General features: G+C 44.8%; 1 protein-coding gene and 1 long non-coding RNA gene across 6 annotated transcripts in view; one reads left to right on the top strand and one right to left on the bottom strand.

Moving 5' to 3' along the window:
* Positions 1 to 3,761, top strand: LOC310677827. The gene is made up of 2 exons (XR_014511481.1): positions 1 to 2,969; positions 3,410 to 3,761. It is a non-coding gene; the product is annotated as an uncharacterized lncRNA (long non-coding RNA).
* Positions 3,762 to 6,954: 3,193 nt separating this feature from the next.
* LOC310677484 (nutritionally-regulated adipose and cardiac enriched protein homolog) overlaps positions 6,955 to 22,904 on the bottom strand; it is a 36,823-nt gene continuing 20,873 nt past the window's right edge. For all 5 annotated transcript variants that reach the window (XM_083440616.1, XM_083440619.1, XM_083440615.1 and 2 more), the window contains one exon: positions 6,955 to 8,087. In XM_083440616.1, coding sequence (XP_083296742.1) covers positions 7,885 to 8,087 — 203 coding nt within the window. In that variant the 3' untranslated portion in view covers positions 6,955 to 7,884. The remainder of the gene's footprint in view (positions 8,088 to 22,904) is intronic.

The raw sequence follows: 22,904 nt of genomic DNA, 5'->3' as shown, positions 1-22,904 counted from the left end.
GGTCCTTTTACTTACTTAATTGAGCAGTGGAACTAGGCTTGCCATGGAATTCCATGTCTAGCAGAAGGTGGAGTCTGCTTGGCCCCCCGTTTGTGGAAGTAGGATACTGAGGAAACGCCAAAGAGTCCATACATAGGGTTGCCATACGTCCTCTTTTTCAGGACATGCCCTCTTTTTCAGAGGCAGAATTTCTGTCCTGGTGGATTTTTTAATTTGCCAAAATGTCCTCATTTTTTTCCTTTCGTACCCAGAGAGCATGCATGCGTTCGGGAACTGCCGTTCCAGGAGTGTCAAAATTGGGCAAGAGCTAATTCAGACATGCATGTTTGATTATTCCTTTACTTATTTTCAACAGCTGTCTCTCTCCCATAAAAGAAAAATGAATCAGGGCAGCAAATAACGTGATAAGATTAAAATGATATCAAACAATAACATGCATGCAATTAGGCTAAAACAACAATAAAACTCAAAGTCAATATGCTGGAGGAAGAACCTGTTCGCCCAATGGAGTGCTGTCTTGAGTCTGAACTTCCTTTCTTGTCAGCATCAGAAAGCCCCCATCCTGTGGCTCACCTACCTTAATATGGAGGGGCAACACGGTCTTAGAAGATTATCTCAATAACTGAGCTGAGAGCCAACAGGACACAGTGGTTAGAGTTTCTAGCCTGAGCCCATAGGGTCATAAAAGGGATCTTGCAGGATCAAACCATAGGGGTATGTAAGCCAGCATCTTCTCTCCTGCACCTCCTTCCCCACCCCAGGCATTGGCAAATGTGTCCTCTTTTTTACCCATGCGCCCTATGCTGCCTGAGTAGAACTCTCAAAAACTCAGAAAAGAGGGCCACCCATCAAGGCAACTTTAAGGGCTTGGAAGATGCCACTTTCTATCTGCAAGCGTGCAGCCACCATGTTTATGCCATTTCCAGTGAGAAAGCAAAAGCCTTTGCTTGTCAGTGTTTACATTTTGATGTCGAAATGTAGCTTTAAAGCAGAAACGTAATCTGAGATTTTCAGATTTCTTTCCTTCAGCCCAGCTCCACAACTTAATGTTCTGTTGAGTTGAAGATGCTGCAGAGGAGCCAACAGATGGGACCCTGGACCTTTTGTGTGCATAACACATTCCCTACCACTCGGCTGAACCTTCCTTTCCTGCAATGTCCAGTAGTGAAAAAGCAAATTCAGTGTACATTTAATGATAACTTTCTACTGGTAGATGTTTGAACTCTTATTGTATATTTGTGTACATAAAGGAGGGGATGAATGCTTTTGTTTTTGAATCGATGCCCTGTGATGTGTGTGTTTGTGTGTGTGTGTATTCCTAGCCCAAATTTGAACTTCTTCTGAATTCAGGAGCAAAGCACCAAACAAGGCATAATGTCAGGTGGTCCACAAGTGGTTTTAAGAAAGATCTCTTAAGCCACCTTTTGGGAGAGGGGCTCAAAATGCAGTTGTGTGTATGTATCACATCCACCAACTTTTATGTCCTAAGATTTAGAACCTGACCTTCTGAACAGATTTACTATTGCACGATGCATAACTGTCAAATTCAAAATAGTTAAGAAATTGGGACTGGAATAGGTTGTGCTCATTTCAGAGCTTGTTATCACGATGCTATCTTGAGCATTTGCACTCACAATCTGTATTGTCTTTTTTTGGTGTATAGTTGGGCATGGATTGCATGCAAAGTGCAGGGAAAACATTGAGCTTGGAAATGCAGAGTGTTGCTTGTTTTATACAAAACTGAATAGGGAGTAGGTTTTTTTTTTTAAACATGTACCCCAAACCCCCATTGATGACCTTCTGCTGTAATACTTTGTATACATCAAGCAAATCTGAGATTGCAAGGCCCATTCTCCTTGTTTGAACCAACGATTGAGTTTCCATTGTCTTTGGTGGGGACAGGGTTGCCTAAAACGGGAAATTATTGTTTTATATCAGTTGTTTGCCCACCACCCCTTCTGGAGAGCGTATTGGGCTTCTGATCTGGTGCCATATAAAAATAAATTGTCTGAAAATTTAATGCGTTTTGGTGTTTTATTTACCAGAATAATTAGATTTTTTAGCACAAGACGTATGAAGCAACTGATGGTTGGGAACTGAATAGTGTGCCGCACTTATAGGCTATACGAGTCTTGCTGACAAGTATTGTGCAGATCTAGGAATCTAACAAGGATATAATTCTTTTTCTTAAAAAAAATGAAAATAAAACCTTTTCTTGTGTGTCTAACCTCATTTTTCAGATTTTTTCTTGCACAGTTCTATAGAAGCTGAGAGGGCTGTTCCCCATTTTCATTTTCCAGCTGCTGACATCTATTAAATGGCAGCTAAAATAAACTCCTTTTCATGTATATATTTTTTATTTTTTGTTATGTAAACAAGAACTGTTTGTCGCAGCGGGGATAATGCCTGAATACGAAGAGAAGTCAGATATGGTTCACGTAATCGGTGCAGGCAGGTGGTCTCAATTATGGTGCAGAATCCACACCGGGAAGAACATTGCCTATGTCGACCTTTAATGCACTCGTACAAGTGGGCCAGTGTGTATTTTAAAAGGTTCCCAGCAATGTATCATCCATTAATGCCATCCTCCGAGGCAGGTGTTATAAATATGGTCAGAATAATTCCTTTTAATGCTCTCCATATTTTATTTTAATTTTTGCGAGGGATGTTTCCATCTGAAAACAAAAATGGTAACCTGCAAATGAGTTTCCGTCTTCAGTCAATGCCTGTTCAACACTTTTTCATCTGCCATGTAATGTTCCTTCTGCACTTGCAATGAATCAACCCTTCGGTGTGGTAGCAACCATAAGGACATAAGTGGAGTCTGTTGCATCAGACCAATGGCCCTAAGTCTAGCATGTGCAAAAGAAAAAGCGTCCCAAAGCGCCAAAATTCTGACACACTTTTTCCACACAAAAAGTGGTAAACATATACCATCAGTCCTGGAAGTGTTCCAAGCTAAACCCCATGTAATGGTTCTAGGGGTTGCTCGTGTGTAAGTTGCCGCCACTCCTGGCTAGGTTACCTGGTTGAACCCTTTCTGTCTGGACAGCCTCAAGTTCCGTGGCTGCCTCAGTCGCTGGCAGAATCTGTCAGTGGACGTTTCTTGAACCTTTTCCAGCATAAAAGCTGTTTGACGCCCAGTCTTCTCCTACTCTCCCTGCGCGGAAGTCTTCTGTGCAGGGAGGGTGTGGGCAGCGGAGTACCCGTGCTCTCTCCGCTGGTCTCCGGCGAGGAGTCCTGGAGCCACCTCTCCGATTCCCCCATCTGCCCCCCTTCTCCACTGGTGTTACGCTGATTTCCTTCCCCAGCAGATGGGCTGCCTCTCTCCCTACTGGGACCCTCTCCAGCATCCCTCTGGAGCCTTCTCTCCGCCTCCAGCTCCAATGGCAGTTCCCTGACACCCCAGCACAGTTATTATATGGGGCTCAGATTTGGACAGGCACTCACTTTGGATCTATGGAAGCTGTCCCATCAAAGTTCTTAAGGCAAATTTTCTCTGTACCACCCTGTGTTCCAAACGCATCATTGTGCCTAGAGGCTAATCTTTCCTTGGTAGAATTATGGATCTGGCGTAGGACACTTAACTATTGGCTTCGCCTAAATGCAGATCCCCCCCCCCATCTAATATCCCTAGTGCTGCAAGATTGTCACAAGAGCGCCTGGACTAAAATTGTCTGTCAAAAACTTCACTCTTGTGGTTTATCACCACAACAGCTACTCACTTTGGGTTTTAGTAAAGCAAACAGTCTAATTTGTCATTTCCTAAATGATACCGAGTGTCAGAACAACTTGGCCACAATAAGGAAATTTTGCCCACGGTATGACTATTTTGCACCTTCCCATTTCAACTTTCTGGCACTCTATCTGCATAACCTAGCAATTCTAAAACATAGACATGCTTTTAGTCTTGCAAGGTTGAATGTATTGCCCTCGGCTGTACTCGAGCGACGATTCCAACAGATTCCACACGAAAAACCCTTATGCCCCTGTGGAGATGGCAGTACCAAATTGGTGGCGCGTGCCCTTCTGGCTTGCCCTCCTTATAAAGGCTTGAGGAATGAGATTATTACCCCTCTTTTATTGTCCATTCCGGGTCGCCCAACCACTGCCACAGTGTCCTTCCTTTTGGCAGATCAAGATGAGCAGGTAACAGCAAAGGTTGCAAGGCTTTTAGCTGGGGCAATCAGAATAAGATCCACTATTTGACTGCTGATTCAAAACCCTAAAATGTATTTTATATACAGTGGTACCTCACAAGACGAACGCCTCGGAAGACGAAAAACTCGCAAGACGAAAGAGTTTTTCATTTTCTGAGTTGCTTCGCAAGACGGATTTCCCTATGGGCTTGCTTCGCAAGACAAAACGTCTTGCGCCTTTTTTTAAAAAACTGCCAATGCATTCCTATGGGAAACCGTCAATACACATTGGTGCTTCGCAAGACGAAAAAACTCGCAGAACGAAAAAACTCGCAGAACGAATTAATTTCGTCTTGCGAGGCACCACTGTAATTGACTTTTTATTTGTATTCTTTGTATATCGTATTGTTGTTTTATTGCTATGGCCGATGGCTGACGCAAATAAAGATTCCTTCCTTCCTTCCTTCCTGTTCTCATAGTGGCCAACCAGATAATGGAGTTATAAGACTGAACAGTTGGAAGGGATCATCTGGCCCAACACTCTGCAATGCAGATACTGGTGGGAAACCAGCAAGCTGGATTCAAGTTCTTTCCCATCCTGTGGTTTAATTCCTGCCACTGACTGTGGAGCCAAAGCGTTGCCATTGCAGCTAGTGGTCATCAATGGCCTTGTCCTCCATGAATTTGCCAAAATCTTTTTTAAAGCTCTCATCACCAACTCCTGTGGGTGTTCCACAGTTTTAACTATCCACTTTCTCAGCGCCACGCATAATCTTAGAAAGTTTCTATCCTGACTTTTCAACAGAGGCTCGTCCATTAGGGCAAATAGGGCAGTGGTCCACCGGCTTCATTCTGCCCTCAGCCAACCCTGTCAGGATGATGTCAGCAACTCCCGGCTGGTTGCCCAGGAAAGTATAAAGACAAGGGAAAGTTTCTTACAGTCCTTTTTTGTGGTTCGAGGACCGGATCCCCGCGTAGTGGAATGAAAACACAAGGACACGTGATATAAGGTTAATGGGCAAGAAAAAGGCCACAACTTTATTGATTACAGCAAGTGAAAAGGTATTGGCTTAGGCATTGGATTACGTCAGCTGACTCCACCCCCTCAGAGAGGGGTGAGTCTAAAACAGGGGGGTTTATTCACCAGTAGGTGGAGCCTGTTGATGCTAATCCAACTATAAGCTCTCCCCTGATGTCACCGAGGGTCGTGCCATGGCCTCCCGCCAAGCAGGCATCGGACAGAATACACGACCGCCAGATTCCTTTAACGGAATACCCAAAATTGAAGGCGCAGGCGATGGCCACACCTAGCCCTTCGACACACCACAACACATTATTCCAATGCCTAACCACCAATACCACGAAAGTTGTGATGGTAGACGAAAAAACCAAAAAGCCTAATGCCAAATGGAAAAATTCCTACCAGGCCCCCCGGACAACCAGGGCGACCAACCTAAGGTCCATAGCAAGGCCAAAAGAAAACTGAGACCCTGAGCTCTAAGGGAGTGGAGGGTGGGTGACTCGCGATGGGACGATGAAAAGTGAGGCTGGAAGGCTGGTGCCGAAGCAATTTAGGCTGATAAACACGCCCCCTCGCAGGCACCTGGTTGGGTGCCTGCCCGTTGGCGTGGGCGCCAGCCAGGTGAGTGGGAGGCAGGGGGCTAACGCCCCCTGCTTGAGGCGGAGTCCGGCTCCCAACCACAACCACTCCCCTCTCTTGCAGGAGGAGAGTCTTTGTTTCAAACTTTACACAGAGAGGCTATAGAACCCAGCCTCTTGGATAAGGGCGTTGACGCGAGTGAATCTCTTCCCCCCTCCAATCTCTCCCATCCCTCATTCTTCTTCTTCTTCATCTCCTCTCTGGGTGCTGCTATGTGCCCTTTGAGCTCTTTGCTCTCCTACTTTTAAGGCTCGCCGTGTTCTGGGAGATGGAGGGTTTGGAATGCCTTCTAATGACAACGTGTCAGCTAAATGTTGCTCTGGCTCTCCCATGGTTTCCCAACTTTACCCCTCATCTGCCTCTGAGCTGTGACCTCCCTCAAACCCCTGTTGTAAATCTAGACTGTCTTCCTCCTCCCTGGAAGGGTCAGGATGGGGAGGCGGTTTCCACCATTCCTGTCCCTGACACCTCCCTTCTTACAGCCAACCTGGTGTGTGTGTGTGATGCTGGCTGTCAGCTTCCTCCTTCTCAGTCTGTTTTGCCCTTGTATAACTCAGCAGGGAGGCAGCGAATAGGGACAAACCTAGAATTGGTTGGTTCCAGGTACTCTTGGCCTCTTCGCCTTCCATTGCACCAGTCCCACTAGTTCCATTCCACCAGCAGTACCTACTCTGTCCATTGATTTCAGGCAGGTGTCTTCACTGCATTGTTTTCAGCATCTGCTAAAAACAGCCCCCCCCCCCCCGCAAGCCTATCCAGGCCTGGGATTTAAACATGCCATTGTTCATACACAATATTATTGTGTATATATATATATATATATTAAGTTGCTGATTTTATTTATGTTTTGCTAAGATTGCATGCCAGCCTCGTTTAAACATTTGCTTTTATTGGCATTGTTAAACTAATCTTTTATATAGTTCTTTGTAGACTTTTCAGAGGCAGGGACTTTAAATGTATAGTGCAGACAGGACCACAATGTGTGACAAGGAGATTTAGTAACTGTTACCAGCATTTATTCATTCTTAATCATAATTTTGCAATGCAGAAGGAATTTTTTTTGCATTGTGTTCATTTTTTAAACAGTCTTGGTGTGATTCCAGTAAGCTAAAAATGGCATCAATGTCTTAGAAAAAAACACCTTTTTATAACCAATTTGTATTAGTATATACAATATTTTATTAAAGCATGAACCAATGATAGTGGAGACTGCAGCATTCTTGTAATTTTTAATTGTGTGATTAGACACTTGGTCACCTATCTTTTGAAAGCTTGCAGCAGCTATCCATAAGCTGACATCTATAGAATAGGTTTCAAACCGTGCAATGGATAAAATGTGATATTTATACATACCACTCACAAATACCCACATTGCTTAACCCTCACCTCAAAATATACATCAGGCACAAAGAGGCTCGACTCAGCTCCAGCTAAACACTTTTACACCCCATTGATTCCAGTGGGAGAGAGTAAAATATGCTCAGCTACTCTCAGTTTCATCCAAGCCAAAATTTGAGTTGCGTTCAAAGGCTCCTCCCCAAGAAACTGCTGGGGAATTTCAAAGGAAGCAAGTTTTGATAAGGTTATACACCCTGTCTGTCCACACATTCCTCTGTAAGCAACACCCAATATTTATCATTTAAAAATAAGTCATTTTTGAAGACTAGTCCTTTGTATGGTCTAGCTCATGGGTTTATTATTATTATTATTATTTTAAGACGTTTGATTGGCAATACTTTGAAATCCTGTTTGCAGCTCCCACACATCCCCAGGTTGGAAATAAAGAATATTCTCAATGCTTCAAGGCTCTTACACAATGGGCCTCTAATTGCAATTCAGATTGCTAGGAGACGATAATGGCATTATGAAAAGAAATGCAGAACCCAAATGACGGCGATAAGAAAGGAAAAAATGCCCACCGTGGGTAGCGTCGTAATTTTGCAAGAAGACAGCTGCTTCATTTTCCGTTTAATTTTTTTTTCTTAAATAAAGAGGCTCTTTTTCTCTCTCAGACACATTCGGACGGCATCCCAGAGGAAGCGAACCATTGTCCCCAGCCCTGCATGGTTCCATGTGTGAGGCTTTCTACAGCCTCATAAACCAGGCCCAACATTTCACAGCAACGTGCCTGATCTGAAGGACGACGATAACAAGCTGGGTGTGAAACTCTTCCAAGACTTTGAAATCTCGCCTCACGCTGCCGTAGTAGAGACTTAAAGCCAAAAGCAGGAGCACACAAAGGAAAATCCCCAGGAACAAAGGCAGTACGCTTGCAGGCCTCTTGTGCGCTGGGATGTAGTGGAGGAGAACAGAAAGAAGCGAGGTTAAAATTAGGTCCTCCCCAGTCGTATTGAAAAACCCCCACCTCCCCTTTTGCTGGAGAAATATTAACTTTCGGTGTCATATCACAGACCCTCCGAGTGTCCTGATTCCAACCCCCACCCCCTGTGAGGTTGCGGAGGCTGAGAGGTTGACTCAAGGTGACCAATGTAGATTAAGGTTGCCCGATGTCCCCGTTTCCCAGGGACAGTCCCCAGATTTACAAATCAGTCCCCATACAAAATCCATTGAAGTTGAAAAGTGTCCCCGGATTCATTGAAAAAAATCTGGTAACCTTAATGTAGATGTGTGGGAGATCCAGCACGGAAGAAGCTTCCTGATGTAGAATAGACTGTCCCTATTTTCATCTCAGAAATGTTGGAAGGTATGATATCCATTTCTTTTTATCTGGGGGGCGATTAAGCATGCTGCTCTCAGAGGATCTCCCTCTGAGGATACTGCCGCTGCCGCCTTGTGGGAATGTTGTGGATATTAGGAGAGGATATATTGATTAAATATTATCCTTCCTCACTCACGCTAGTGAGCTGCTGGCAGAGTACATTCCCCTGTATATTGCAGGAAGCTAGTTGGTAGATTCGTTTGAATCCCTTGAGTTAAGCAATCCAGCCTGGCTTGTCCAGATTGGATTTGTTCCTGGTAAATCCCATTTGTTCCCTCTTAAAAAGAATAAAGACACAGCAGTCTTCTCTTAAAAGCAATGGGAAGTTTATTTACATTCAGTTCACAGTATGATCCTGAATGTAAGTCGTTCGTAGTTACAGAAGAGAGTGTGGGTTGGATTGAGCCCATGTGCTGCTGGCTGAGAACCAGCAGACAGCAAAAGCATCAAGATGGGATAAAGTGAAGAAGAAGGATCAAGAGAGAAGTTAAGATGGCTGTGTGACCAGCCCTTTCATGGTCACAGCCCAGGGTCATGGCCATCTACCTGGTCACACGCAGGGGGAGGAAGCTCCAGACCAGACAGGAAGTCCCCCTGGCTGGAGTAACATCCCCCTGTGTGTCCACTCTGGGCAAACAAGAATTGTATTTGTCTGCTTTCTGTGATGTTACATCCTACGCTCCTCACCACTCTTGATGCTGCCCACTCACCTCTTCCTCTGGCCCCAATCCACACCACATTCCAGAGGGAACATAGGCACACAGGAAGTTGTCTTATGCCCAGTCAAACCATTGGCCCATCTATCTTAGTAGCGTCTGCACCGACTGGCAGAAGTTCTCCAGGGTTTCAGAAAGAAGGGACGTGCTCAGCCCCACCTGGAGAAGCTGGGGGTTGAACCTGGGCTATTCTCCATCTCATAGAATCATAGAATCATAGAGTTGGAAGAGACCACAAGGGCCATCGAGTCCAACCCCCTGCCAAGCAGGAAACACCAGCAGAGCACTCCTGACATATGGTTGTCAAGCCTCTGCTTAAAGACCTTCAAAGAAGGAGACTCCACCACACTCCTTGGCAGCAAATTCCACTGTTGAACAGCTCTTACTGTCAGGAAGTTCTTCCTAATGTTTAGGTGGAATCTTCTTTCTTGTAGTTTGGATCCATTGCTCCGTGTCTGCTTCTCTCGAGCAGCAGAAAACAACCTTTCTCCCTCCTCTATGTGACATCTTTTTATATATTTGAACATGGCTATCATATCATCTGAGGCAGAGGTTCTGCTACTGAGATGTCCCTCAGTGGTAGACCCTTTCACACCAACAATTGTAAGTGTGTAGAGATAGCTAATATCTGTGTTCAGCGTAATGCGTGAAGAAGTCACCTTCCTTGGAGGTTTTTAAGCAGAGATTGGATGGCCATCTGTCATGGATAGTTGACATTCCTGCATTGCAGGGGGCTGGGTTCCTTTTTAGCTTTTACGATTCCTTTATTTCGTAACTTTGATTCTATTCTTTCCTCTTTGTACTTTTGGTTTTACATTAATCCAACCCCAAACTGAAGGGGGAAAAAACGAGAAATTGAGAGAGGCGAAAATTGACAGATTCACCCATGATAAGACTCTAAGAAGAACCTGATGGATCAGGCCAATGGCCCATCCAGTCTAGCATCCTGTTCTCAAGGAAGCCAACCAGACGGCCGTCGGAAACCCATGAGCAGGCTCTGAGCACAAGAGCACTCTCCTCTCCTGCAGCTGGTATTCAGAAGCATTACTGCCTCCTACTGTGGAGGCAGAGCCGAGCCATCAGGTCTGGGAACCATCAATAGCCCTCTCCTCCATGAATTTTGCCTATTCTTTTAAAGCCACCCAAGTTGGTGGCAATCTCTGCCTCTTGTGGCAGTGAATTCCATGGTTTAACTATCCCTACACCTTGATACAAATATGGTATTATACACCTGTAAGGTTATATCATATTACAAAATCTGGAAGTAAGAATTGTTGGAGGAAATGTGGAGCGATTGGAACGTACAGTCATATGTGGTGGGACTGTCCATTAGTTAATGAATTTTGGAAACAGATTGGTATAGAAAATATCAGGAATTGTGGGTAGGAAGGTGGGAATATCTAACTTAATGGTTCTTATTAGTCTGAGTAGCACCGAGTTAAAAACAAAAGAAGAATGTAAATGGATAAAATTGATGGTAACTGAAGCCAGACAGGTTATAGCGAGTAACTGGAGAAATGCAGAAGAGCTAGGGGTGAACCAATGGAGGAAAAAACTGAATAATATTATAATTTTAGAACATCTAACTGTGAAGATACACAGAATGAAAGGTTTAAGATCAGCGAGAAAGAGGAGGATTGGTTTGAGAAGATATTGAATTATTTGGGTAGGTTTGAACAATTTGGGGCAATTAAAATGTTAAAAGTTAAACAAACCCTGTGGATGGAGAAGTGTTAACGTATATAAAATTGTACATATGGTTGATGTGAATATGTTATTATTGATTATGTATACCCAATGTATCAGCTGCCTGGGGGGGTTTCACTGTTTGTGTTTAGTTGTTGGTAAAAAATAAAAATTTAAATAAATAAAAATAATAATAATTGGATTTTGGATAACTGTGAAAACAACAACAACAACAAGCTATCCCTACACCTCAGCTTTTCAGGCAGCCAGGAGGCCTGCTCCTTGAACAGTATAAAGGCAAAGCCACTTCCAACATCAGGGGAAGACTCGGGGTGTGTGGCTTGCCTCATTTAAGGCAGCCGCGGCCCTGGGATCTCCCTCTTTGGTCTGCGCAGCTGATGTGGTTTCCCACCCGCCCGCCCTTTAAGGTTTTCCCTTCTGACCTTGCTATGGACTTCGGTTGGTCGCTGTTAAGGGGCCTGGTAGGAATTTTTTCCACTTGGCAAATTGGCACTGGCCATTTGGTTTTTCGCCTACCTCGTAGCAAATCGTCACAACTCCTTGGTTTGGCGGTTAGGTATTGTTATGTAGATGTTTTGGGGGGAGGAGCGCCATCACCTCCCCCAAATATTGAAGGGTAGTCCGGTAAAGGATTCCGGGGGGCGTTGCCTCGTCCGAAGCCTATGGAGGTCAGGGCCTAAAGCGTGCCCCCAATCGGTGACCCTGGGGGAGTACCTCCTGTGCTTGCCCAGGATTTGCTATAAAGCAGCCCTCGCTCTGCCTCTTTGCAGCTGTTTGGCAGCAGTTCCCAGGCCTGTCTCTGCCCACTGTGTTCCTCTGGCCTCCTGCCCTTGAATACAGCTCTTTGGCACGCCTAGCTCAAATAGCAACAACACACACCTCCCTCCGAAAGGAGACTGAATAACAATGATGAAATCTAATGGAGCGTTGAAAGGATTTGATTATATACAACAAGAACAGGATTACCATAATTAATGCTTGCACTTGGATACCCTGGCTGGCATCTTTTAAAAAACAAAACCCCTTTCAGCAAAAAAAAGTGAGCACTTAAATACTTCTGAACGCTAGGTAGCTCTGGCAAATTATTTAATGCTCATTGGCAGCTTATAAAGAAACGAGATTCCGTGGCTCCTGCCTGTAACATGAGCCTTTTATATCCAGTCCTTTCAAATTGGAAAAAAGAGAGACTTAGTTGCGCACTCGGTGCGGCATAAAATACAAGCGGGCTTAAAATGATCATCCGAGTAAACATTTGACATGTTTTAATTTTCACAGGCTGATTTAGGAAGGCTTTCTCTTAATGAAATGCTTGTGTGTGTGTCATAAGCGTTCATCTTAATTTGTATTAATTTTGCTATTTAATGGCATTTACAATGTTTTCATTTGCATTCCTATTTTTATTTCAGTTTTCTGTGAAGCCTTTGGGGAGGATATCACTAGTCTCGATACTCTCGTAGAAGCATAGAATTGTAGAGTTGGAAGGGACCCCGAGGGTCATCCAGTCCAACCCCCTGCAATGCAGGAATCTCAACCACCCCTGACAGATGGCCACCCAACCTCTGCTTATAAACCTGCAAGGATGGAGAGTCCATCACCTCCTAAGGGAGTCTGTTTCCCTGTTGAACAGCTCTCACCCTCAGAAAGTTCTTCCTGATGTTTAGCAGGAATCTCCTTTCTTGCAACTTGAATTCATTGGCGTGCTCTGGTCCAGGGGGTCACGAAGAGTCGGACACGACTAAACGACTAAACAACAACAACAACTTTGACGTGCTTTCAAACTGCGAGGTTGGCAGGAGCTGGGACAGAGCAATGGGAGCTCACCCCATTGCGGGGATTCGAACCGCCGACCTTCTGATTGGCAAGCGCAAGAGGCTCCATGGTTTAGACCACAGCGCCACCCACGTCTCCAGTCAGTGTAGACTGAGCTCAATGGACCAACAGTCTGACTTGGCAGAAGGCAGCTCCCCCTGTTCTTATATGCCCTCTTGACGATCCTGTGCGAGACACACTGTCATACCAATATCTACTGACAAGCTGCTGAGTGAGACAGAACATCGCTCTGACCCAGCGTGGCAATTTTTATGTAAGTTGCATTGCCATTACTTTATAACAACAGTCTTCTTTTATAAAGCTACTTTGATATGGAAAGTGCTACCGAACGCCTGATCTATGCATCGGATAATAAGCATTTTTTTAAAAAAAATATAATAATTCTGTACAGAGTGTAACCATTTGCCTGGTATATGAGCGCAGCCAGTATGGTTAAGATTAAATATATATAAAAATGCTGCTGTGGTCTGTATCGTTATGGGTAAAGGTCCACTATTTGCTCTGGCCTATTTAAATTAGCTGCTATTACTGGTCCCAGAATTCATGGTAAACAATTAAGCTGTCATGCCGAGGTACAGGGAGGAAAGTAGAAGTCATAAAGGCAGGCAACCCAACCCATAATAATGTATCAAAAAGTGTGTGTGTTTGGGGGGAAGGCAGAATGCTAAGAGCAAATCATTTTAAAGAACCCGAGAAAGCGAATCAATGTTCTCTAATAGAGTCGGGGGGAACTATTTGCAGCAAATGATTTATTCATCTCGAACGAAGCCCTCCTTTCCGCTTGCAAATTATCTCTGAACAGGCTTCCATTTTCTTTGTTAAATCGATTGCTATTTAAAATTACTCTCTTTGTGCTTTCTGTGAATAAATGTCAGCCTGTGGCTCGCTCGCTAACTCCTTCCTGTGAGGGACTGATTCAAATGTTATTGCACTTGTAGACTGGAGATATATATATATATATATATATGCTTTCGTAGATTTTCACGGGTACAGGAATGCAGGTTTTGGTGTCCTCGGGTGTCTTCCCGTGTAAAAGTTGGGGTGTCTAGGCGACGTTTCGACGAGGTCTCACTCGTCATCTTCAGGCTGGTGCTTTCGGCTTCTTGTTACTGGAACAGAGCAGGATCTCAGTGTTTGAGTTCCTATAAATACTGTTGAGGAGGTGTGGTGTATAGCCTCCAATGTTCTGGGCAGAGAGGAGGTTCCCAGGCTAGTGTGCCTTTTCTTCTTTTGTTCCTTAATTACTTGAGGGATATCTTGAGTGATTTCTTGAGTGATTTCCTGAATCCCACTTAGGTGGGTCATTAGGTGTGGATTAGTTGCTAAAGCCTTCGTGTCTTGAACTCTTGAACTTTGTGAAGAGTTTTTCTGAGAAGATGGCTGTACTGCACTTGGTTGTGCTCTGGCTTGGCTTCGTGTATAGGGGCGAGCTGTGGTTTTGTGGCCTGTGCCAGCCAGATCTGTGTAGGGATTGCAGGGGGGTGCAGCATCCGGAGGTGCCACCCTGGTTTGGCTACTGGATGGTGTCTGTAATTTATCTGTGGAGAGGGTCTGGGTTTGGGTCTGGTGTGGTTGATTGGTGATGGCGTTCTGTGTGCCTCTGGATCTGGTGTCAGATTTTGTGGGGAGGGCTAATTTCCAGATGTCTGGCAAGCGGGATGTGTCGTCACGCTTGTTCATGTTGTGAGGGTGTTTCTCTATCTCGATGGCTTCCATGATTATTCTCTTGTGGTGATGTTCCATGTTAAAGAGCAATTTGGAATCTGCAAAATTAATTTCGTGTCCTGTTTCTTTCATGTGTTGGAAAAGAGAGGAAGTTTTTTCTTCTTTTTTGACGGCATTCTTGTGTTCTGCGATCCGTGCATTTATTCGTCTGTTTGTTTGTCCAATGTACGTGGCTGGGCAGACTTTGCAGGGTATTTCATAGACCCCTTGGTTTTCCAACTGAATTTTATCCTTGGGGTTTCTGAGGATATTGGCTATTTTTTGGTTGGTGCAAAAGGCTGTTTTGATATTGTGTTTATGGAGGATTTTGCTAATTTTATCTGTAGTGCCCTTGATATAAGGAAGGAGGGCTATGCCATTGTTTTCTTCTGTGTCTTGGTTTTTGGGGGGTGTTTCTTTTTGGATTAGCTTCGTAACCCTGTTTTGCTGGTATCCATTGGCAATTAACACATTTGAGAGATTCTGTAACTCAGTTGTCAAGTGGTCTTCGTCAGCCAGGCGTTTGGTTCTGGAGATGAGAGTCTTGGCTACGGAGTTTATTTGTGCAGGGTGGTGGTGTGATTGTGCATGTAAGTAGCGGTTGGTGTGTGTTTTTTTCCGGTAGATAGTGTGTCCTAGGGAGCCATCAGGTTTTTTGTAGATTAGGACGTCAAGGAAGGGAAGTTGGTTGTTGGCTTCTATTTCCATAGTGAATTGTATTTTGGGGTGTAGGCTGTTGAGATGTGTGAGGAAGCTATCCAGTTTTTCCTTCCCGTGTGGCCAAATTACAAAGGTGTCGTCAACATATCTGAGCCAAAGTTTGGGTTTGTGTTCTGACTTGTCTAAAGCATTGGTTTCAAAGTGTTCCATGTACAGGTTAGCGATGACCGGTGAGAGGGGTGATCCCATAGGTGCTCCTTCTATCTGTTTGTATCTTTGTCCATTGTGGATGAAGTACGTGTTGGTTAGGCAGTGGTTGGTCAGGTCCAAGATGTATTCGGGGGGATTGTATTTGTTTTGAATGGCTGTCAAGGCTTCATTAATGGGCACTTGTGTGAAGAGAGATACAACATCGAAGCTCACAAGTAGGTCATTGGGTTGTAGGTTTTGCTTCTTTATTGTTTCTATGAACTGGAAGGAGTTTGGAACGTGTGAAGAGATGGATTCTGCATAGGGCTGAAGTTGCTTGGCGAGAAATTTAGCGAGATTTTGTAGAGGTGAGCCTATGGAGCTGACTATTGGTCTGAGTGGTGTTCCTTCTTTGTGTATCTTGGGGAGGCCGTAGAGTTTGGGGCATCTGGATGATTTTTCTCTGGGGATGATTCTTAGCTGGATTTCTTCACTGATAGGAGAGGCTTTTATTTTGGATTTGGTGGTTTTTTCCAGATAGGTGGTGGGATCTGTTTTTATAGGTTGGTAGGTAGGGTCTTGGAGTAGATTTGATAGTTTTGCTTGGTAGTCCGATGTGTTCATCACAACAGTGGCATTACCTTTGTCTGCTGGGAGAATGATTATGTTGTTGTCTTTCCTCAGGTTGGTGAGTGCTTTCTGTTCTTCTTTGTGTAAATTGCTTCTGGGTGGTTTGCTGTAACTCTCATCTCCAGAACCAAACGCCTGGCTGACGAAGACCACTTGACAACTGAGTTACAGAATCTCTCAAATGTGTTAATTGCCAATGGATACCAGCAAAACAGGGTTACGAAGCTAATCCAAAAAGAAACACCCCCCAAAAACCAAGACACAGAAGAAAACAATGGCATAGCCCTCCTTCCTTATATCAAGGGCACTACAGATAAAATTAGCAAAATCCTCCATAAACACAATATCAAAACAGCCTTTTGCACCAACCAAAAAATAGCCAATATCCTCAGAAACCCCAAGGATAAAATTCAGTTGGAAAACCAAGGGGTCTATGAAATACCCTGCAAAGTCTGCCCAGCCACGTACATTGGACAAACAAACAGACGAATAAATGCACGGATCGCAGAACACAAGAATGCCGTCAAAAAAGAAGAAAAAACTTCCTCTCTTTTCCAACACATGAAAGAAACAGGACACGAAATTAATTTTGCAGATTCCAAATTGCTCTTTAACATGGAACATCACCACAAGAGAATAATCATGGAAGCCATCGAGATAGAGAAACACCCTCACAACATGAACAAGCGTGACGACACATCCCGCTTGCCAGACATCTGGAAATTAGCCCTCCCCACAAAATCTGACACCAGATCCAGAGGCACACAGAACGCCATCACCAATCAACCACACCAGACCCAAACCCAGACCCTCTCCACAGATAAATTACAGACACCATCCAGTAGCCAAACCAGGGTGGCACCTCCGGATGCTGCACCCCCCTGCAATCCCTACACAGATCTGGCTGGCACAGGCCACAAAACCACAGCTCGCCCCTATACACGAAGCCAAGCCAGAGCACAACCAAGTGCAGTACAGCCATCTTCTCAGAAAAACTCTTCACAAAGTTCAAGAGTTCAAGACACGAAGGCTTTAGCAACTAATCCACACCTAATGACCCACCTAAGTGGGATTCAGGAAATCACTCAAGAAATCACTCAAGATATCCCTCAAGTAATTAAGGAACAAAAGAAGAAAAGGCACACTAGCCTGGGAACCTCCTCTCTGCCCAGAACATTGGAGGCTATACACCACACCTCCTCAACAGTATTTATAGGAACTCAAACACTGAGATCCTGCTCTGTTCCAGTAACAAGAAGCCGAAAGCACCAGCCTGAAGATGACGAGTGAGACCTCGTCGAAACGTCGCCTAGACACCCCAACTTTTACACGGGAAGACACCCGAGGACACCAAAACCTGCATATATATATATATATATATATATATATATATAATCACACACACTGTAGTAGATAGCATCTGAAACATACAGTGTGAAATTGCTTTTGGACACAGAAAACTGCTCCATTCTCAATGCTGGAGCTGGGGTTGCTCAAACTGTGTCCTGGGAACAGTTATTTTGAAGCCTATCAGGGTGGTAATTAATGATGAACTCTAAGAAACAGGGTGCCCAGCATGACCACCTGTCCCTTAAGGTGCAAAGCTATGGGGAAGTGCTATAGGGCAGTGTTCCCCAACCTTGGGCCTCCAGCTGTTTTTGGACTACAACTCCCATCATCCCTCGCTAGCAAGATGATGGGAATTGTAGTCCAAAAACAGCTGGAGGCCCAAGGTTGGGGAACACTGCTATAGGGCACATGAGGACTTGGGTAGCCAATCAAGTGCCCCCCCAGATGTTGCTGGACTGCAACTCCCATCACTTCCATCTAGCACAGCCTTTCTCAACCTGTGGGTCCCCAGATGTTGTTGAACTACAATTCCCATCACCCCTAGCTAGCAAGGCCAGTGCTCAGGGATGATGGGAGTTGTAGTCCAACAACATCTGGGGACCCACAGGTTGAGAACCGCTGAATTCTAGCATGACTGTCATGAACTGGTTGGACACAGAGGAATGGTGGAAGGAACCAGCTGGGGAACCACCAAGGGAAGAAGGCTCAGAGCCTGGAGATTGGTGGTGCAATGACGATGAGTGGCCAGAGGGAGAAAAGGGAGAAGACTGGGAGGAGAAGGTGAAGAGGGCTTAGTGAACTGGGAGAGCCCGAGGCAGAGGGAAGTCCAGAATCAGAGGCAGAAGTAGGAGGGACAAGAAGCAGAGTTGAGTCGGGCTGGTGAAAAGTCATGAGGGTCTCCCCCTGCTGCTGCAACAAGCTCCCCTCCCAGCTTGTCTCCCAGAACCAGAAGAGGCATGAAAAGGGCGGAGGGGAGGCTGGTTCACACAGGCGCAGTCTCTGATTGCTTGGGAAAGACCTAGAGAGGCAGGGACTTTCAGTCTCGGCAACTGATCCATGGGGCAAGACCTACTGGGGGTGAACTGTTGTGTTCATTGGGCCCGACACTCTGCCAAGTCTGTGCAGATCATGTTCTTGCTAATAAAGACTTAACTTCAACTTGCACAGTGTGATTTACTGCCGGCTCGCTCCTGACAATGACCAGTGGACAGGGATGCTGGGAGTTGTAGTCCAGCAACATCTGGAGGGCACCAGAAGTGATGTCAGCTGCTTGACAGGTGGTTGTGGGAAAATGGCCTCATGGGCCAAATTGGACCAACCCAGTATGGCCTGAGATTAGCTTGCTGTCAGATGGTATATTACACCAGTGAAATTAGCTAAAATGTATAAGACAAATAATAAATGTTGGAAATGTAAAGAAAAAGAAGGAACATTTTATCATATGTGGTGGGAATGTAAAAAAGTGAAGAACTTCTGGGAAATGATATATAATGATATGAAAAAGATGTTGAAATATACATTTTTTTAAAAAACCAGAAGCATTTTTACTTGGTATTAGAGGTCAGGACATTAATAGGTAAGATGTTAAATTGTTTTTATATGCAACAACTGCGGCAAGAGTATTGCTAGCCCAGAAATGGAAACAAGAAGAAATTCCGACGAAAGAAGAATGGCAGACGAAATTAATGGACTATGCAGAATTGGACAAAATGACAGGAAGGATTCGAAACCTGCAGGACCAGAGATTTACAGAAGATTGGAAGAAGTATATGAATTATTTGAAGAGCAACTGTAATCAACAAATTACGCTAGTAGGACTACAAGAAGTTTTGTAAGGAGAAATATACAAAGTGTTGTTGTTGTTGTTTAGTCGTTCAGTCGTGTCCGACTCTTTGTGACCCCATGGACCAGAGCACGCCAGGCACTTCTGTCTTCCACTGCCACCCGCAGTTTGGTCAGATTCATGTTTGTAGCTTCGAGAACACTGTCTAACCATCTCGTCCTCTGTCGTCCTCTTCTCCTTGTGCCCTCCATCTTTCCCAACATCAGGGTCTTTTCCAGTGAGTCTTCTCTTCTCATGAGGTGGCCAAAGTATTGGAGCCTCAGCTTCACGATCTGTCCTTCCAGTGAGCACTCAGGGCTGATTTCCTTAAGAATGGATGCGTTTGATCTTCTTGCAGTCCATGGGACTCTCAAGAGTCTCCTCCAGCACCATAATTCAAAAGCGTCAATTCTTCGACGATCAGCCTTCTTTATGGTCCAGCTCTCACTTCCATACATCACTACTGGGAAAACCATAGCTTTTACTATACGGACCTTTGTTGGCAAGGTGATGTCTCTACTTTTTAAAATGCTATCTAGGTTTGCCATTGCTTTCCTCCCAAGAAGCAGGCGTCTCTTAATTTCGTGGCTGCTGTCACCATCTGCAGTGATCATGGAGCCCAAGAAAGTAAAATCTCTCACTGCCTCCATTTCCTCCCCTTCTATTTGCCAGGAGGTGATGGGACCAGTGGCCATGATCTTCGTTTTTTTGATGTTGAGCTTCAGACCATATTTTGCGCTCTCCTCTTTCACCCTCAATAAAAGGTTTTTTAATTCCTCCTCACTTTCTGCCATCAAGGTTGTGTCATCTGCATATCTGAGGTTGTTGATATTTCTTCCAGCAATCTTAATTCCAGCTAGGGATTCATCCAGCCCAGCCTTTCGCATGATGAATTCTGCATATAAGTTAAATAAGCAGGGAGACAAAATACAGCCTTGTCGTACTCCTTTCCCAATTTTGAACCAATCAGTTGTTCCATATCCAGTTCTAACTGTAGCTTCTTGTCCCACATAGAGATTTCTCAGGAGACAGATGAGGTGATCAGGCACTCCCATTTCTTTAAGAACTTGCCATAGTTTGCTGTGATCGACACAGTCAAAGGCTTTTGCATAGTCAATGAAGCAGAAGTAGATGTCTTTCTGGAACTCTCTAGCTTTCTCCATAATCCAGCGCATGTTTGCAATTTGGTCTCTGGTTCCCCTGCCTCTTCTAAATCCAGCTTGCACTTCTGGGAGTTCTCGGTCCACATACTGCTTGAGCCTTCCTTGAAGAATTTTAAGCATAACCTTGCTGGCGTGTGAAATGAGTGCAATTGTGCGGTAGTTGGAGCATTCTTTAGCACTGCCCTTCTTTGGGATTGGGATGTAGACTGACCTTCTCCAATCCTCTGGCCACTGCTGAGTTTTCCAAACTTGCTGGCATATTGAGTGTAGCACCTTAACAGCATCATCTTTTAAAATTTTAAATAGTTCAGCTGGAATACCATCACTTCCACTGGCCTTGTTATTTGCAATGCTTTCTAAGGCCCATTTGACTTCACTCTCCAGGATGTCTGGCTCAAGGTCAGCAACCACACTACCTGGGGTGTACGAGACATCCATATCTTTCTGGTATAGTTCCTCTGTGTATTCTTGCCACCTCTTCTTGATGTCTTCTGCTTCTGTTAGGTCCTTACCACTTTTGTCCTTTATTATGGTAATCTTTGAACGAAATGTTCCTTTCATATCTCCAATTTTCTTGAACAGATCTCTGGTTCTTCCCATTCTGTTGTTTTCCTCTATTTCTTTGCATTGCTCATTTAAGAAGGCCTTCTTGTCTCTCCTTGCTATTTTTTGGAATTCTGCATTCAATTTCCTGTATCTTTCTCTATCTCCCTCGCATTTTGCTTGCCTTCTCTCCTCCGCTATTTGTAAGGCCTCATTGGACAGCCACTTTGCTTTCTTGCATTTCCTCTTCATTGGGATGGTTTTCGTTGCTGCCTCCTGTATAATGTTTCGAGTCTCCATCCATAGTTCTTCAGGCACTCTGTCCAGCAATTCTAAATCCTTAAACCTGTTCCTCACTTCCACTGTGTATTCATAGGGGATTTGGTTTAGATTGTATCTTACCGGCCCAGTGGTTTTTCCTACTTTCTTCAGTTTAAGCTTGAATTTTGCTATAAGAAGCTGATGATCTGAGCCACAGTCAGCTCCAGGTCTTGTTTTTGCTGACTGTATAGAGCTTCTCCATCTTTGGCTGCAGAGAATATAATCAATCTGATTTCGATGCTGCCCATCTGGTGATGTCCATGTGTAGAGTCGTCTCTTGTGTTGTTGGAAAAGAGTGTTTGTGATGACCAACTTGTTCTCTTGACAGAACTCTATTAGCCTTTGCCCTGCTTCGTTTTGAATTCCAAGACCAAATTTGCCAGTTGTTCCTTTTATCTCTTGATTCCCTACTTTAGCATTCCAATCCCCTATAATGAGAAGAACATCCTTCTTTGGTGTCACTTCTATAAGGTCTTGTAAGTCTTCATAGAATTGGTCAATTTCAGTTTCTTCAGCACCAGTAGTTGGTGCATAAACTTGGATTACTGTGATGTTAAAAGGTCTGCCTTGGATTCGTATCGAGATCATTCTATCATTTTTGAGATTGCATCCCAGTACAGCTTTCGCCACTCTTTTGTTGACTATGAGGGCCACTCCATTTCTTTTACGGGTTTCTTGCCCACAGTAGTAGATATGATAGCCATCCGAACTGAATTCGCCTATTCCCGTCCATTTTAGTTCACTGATGCCCAGGATGTCAATGTTTATTCTTGCCATCTCATTTTTGACCACATCCAACTTACCCAGGTTCATGGTTCTTACATTCCAGGTTCCTATGCAATATTTTTCTTTACAGCATTGGACTTTCCTTTCGCTTCCATGCATATCCGCAACTGAGCGTCCTTTCGGCTTTGGCCCAGCCGCTTCATCAGCTCTGGATCTACTTGTACTTGTCCTCCGCTCTTCCCCAGTAGCATGTTGGACGCCTTCCGACCTGAGGGGCTCATCTTCCAGCGTCATATCTTTTATATGCCTGTTGTCTTTGTCCATGGAGTTTTCTTGGCAGGGATACTGGAGTGGCTTGCCGGTTCCTGCTCCAGGTGGATCACGTTTGGTCCAAACTCTCCACTATGACCTGTTCATCTTGGGTGCCCTGCTCGGCATAGTTCATAGCTTCTCTGAGTTCTTCAAGCCCCTTCGCCACGGCAAGGCAGTGATCCATGAAGGGGATACAAAGTGTTACAAAGTAGAAAAAGATAGAGATATTGGTTATGAGTTTGAAATGTAACAGGGAAGATAAGAAATGCATACTGAGAGATTAGATTGGAAAATTTTCAGACAGGATTGATGGAAGTCAAAAATTTGAATAAGATGTAAAAGTACCGTATTTTTCGCCCTACAGGATGCACTTTCCCCCCTCCAAAAATAAAGGGGAAATGTGTGTGTGTCCTATGGGGCGAATGCAGGCTTTTGCTGAAGCCTGGAGAGCGAGAGGGGTCGGTGCGCACCGACCCCTCTTGCTCTCCAGGCTTCAGGCAGCTATCCTCAAGCCTGGGGAGCCCGCGGGAGTTCCCAAGGCTTGCGCACAGCAGCCTGCTGCCCGAAGCCTAGGGAGCGCAGCGCTGCACACCCCGGGCTTCGGGCAGCTTTCCGCAAGCCTTGGGAGCCCCACGGGAGTTCCCACAGGACTCCCAAGGCTTGCGCACAGCAGCCTACAGCCCAAAACCCAGGGAGCGCAGCAGAGCACGCCC

Source organism: Podarcis tiliguerta, assembly GCF_965153285.1.
Source record: "Podarcis tiliguerta genome assembly, chromosome: 1".
In the NCBI taxonomy this organism is placed as follows: domain Eukaryota; kingdom Metazoa; phylum Chordata; class Lepidosauria; order Squamata; family Lacertidae; genus Podarcis; species Podarcis tiliguerta.
The sequence above is the reverse complement of the archived record's forward strand: the minus strand, read 5'-3'. Positions and strand labels throughout refer to the sequence as shown.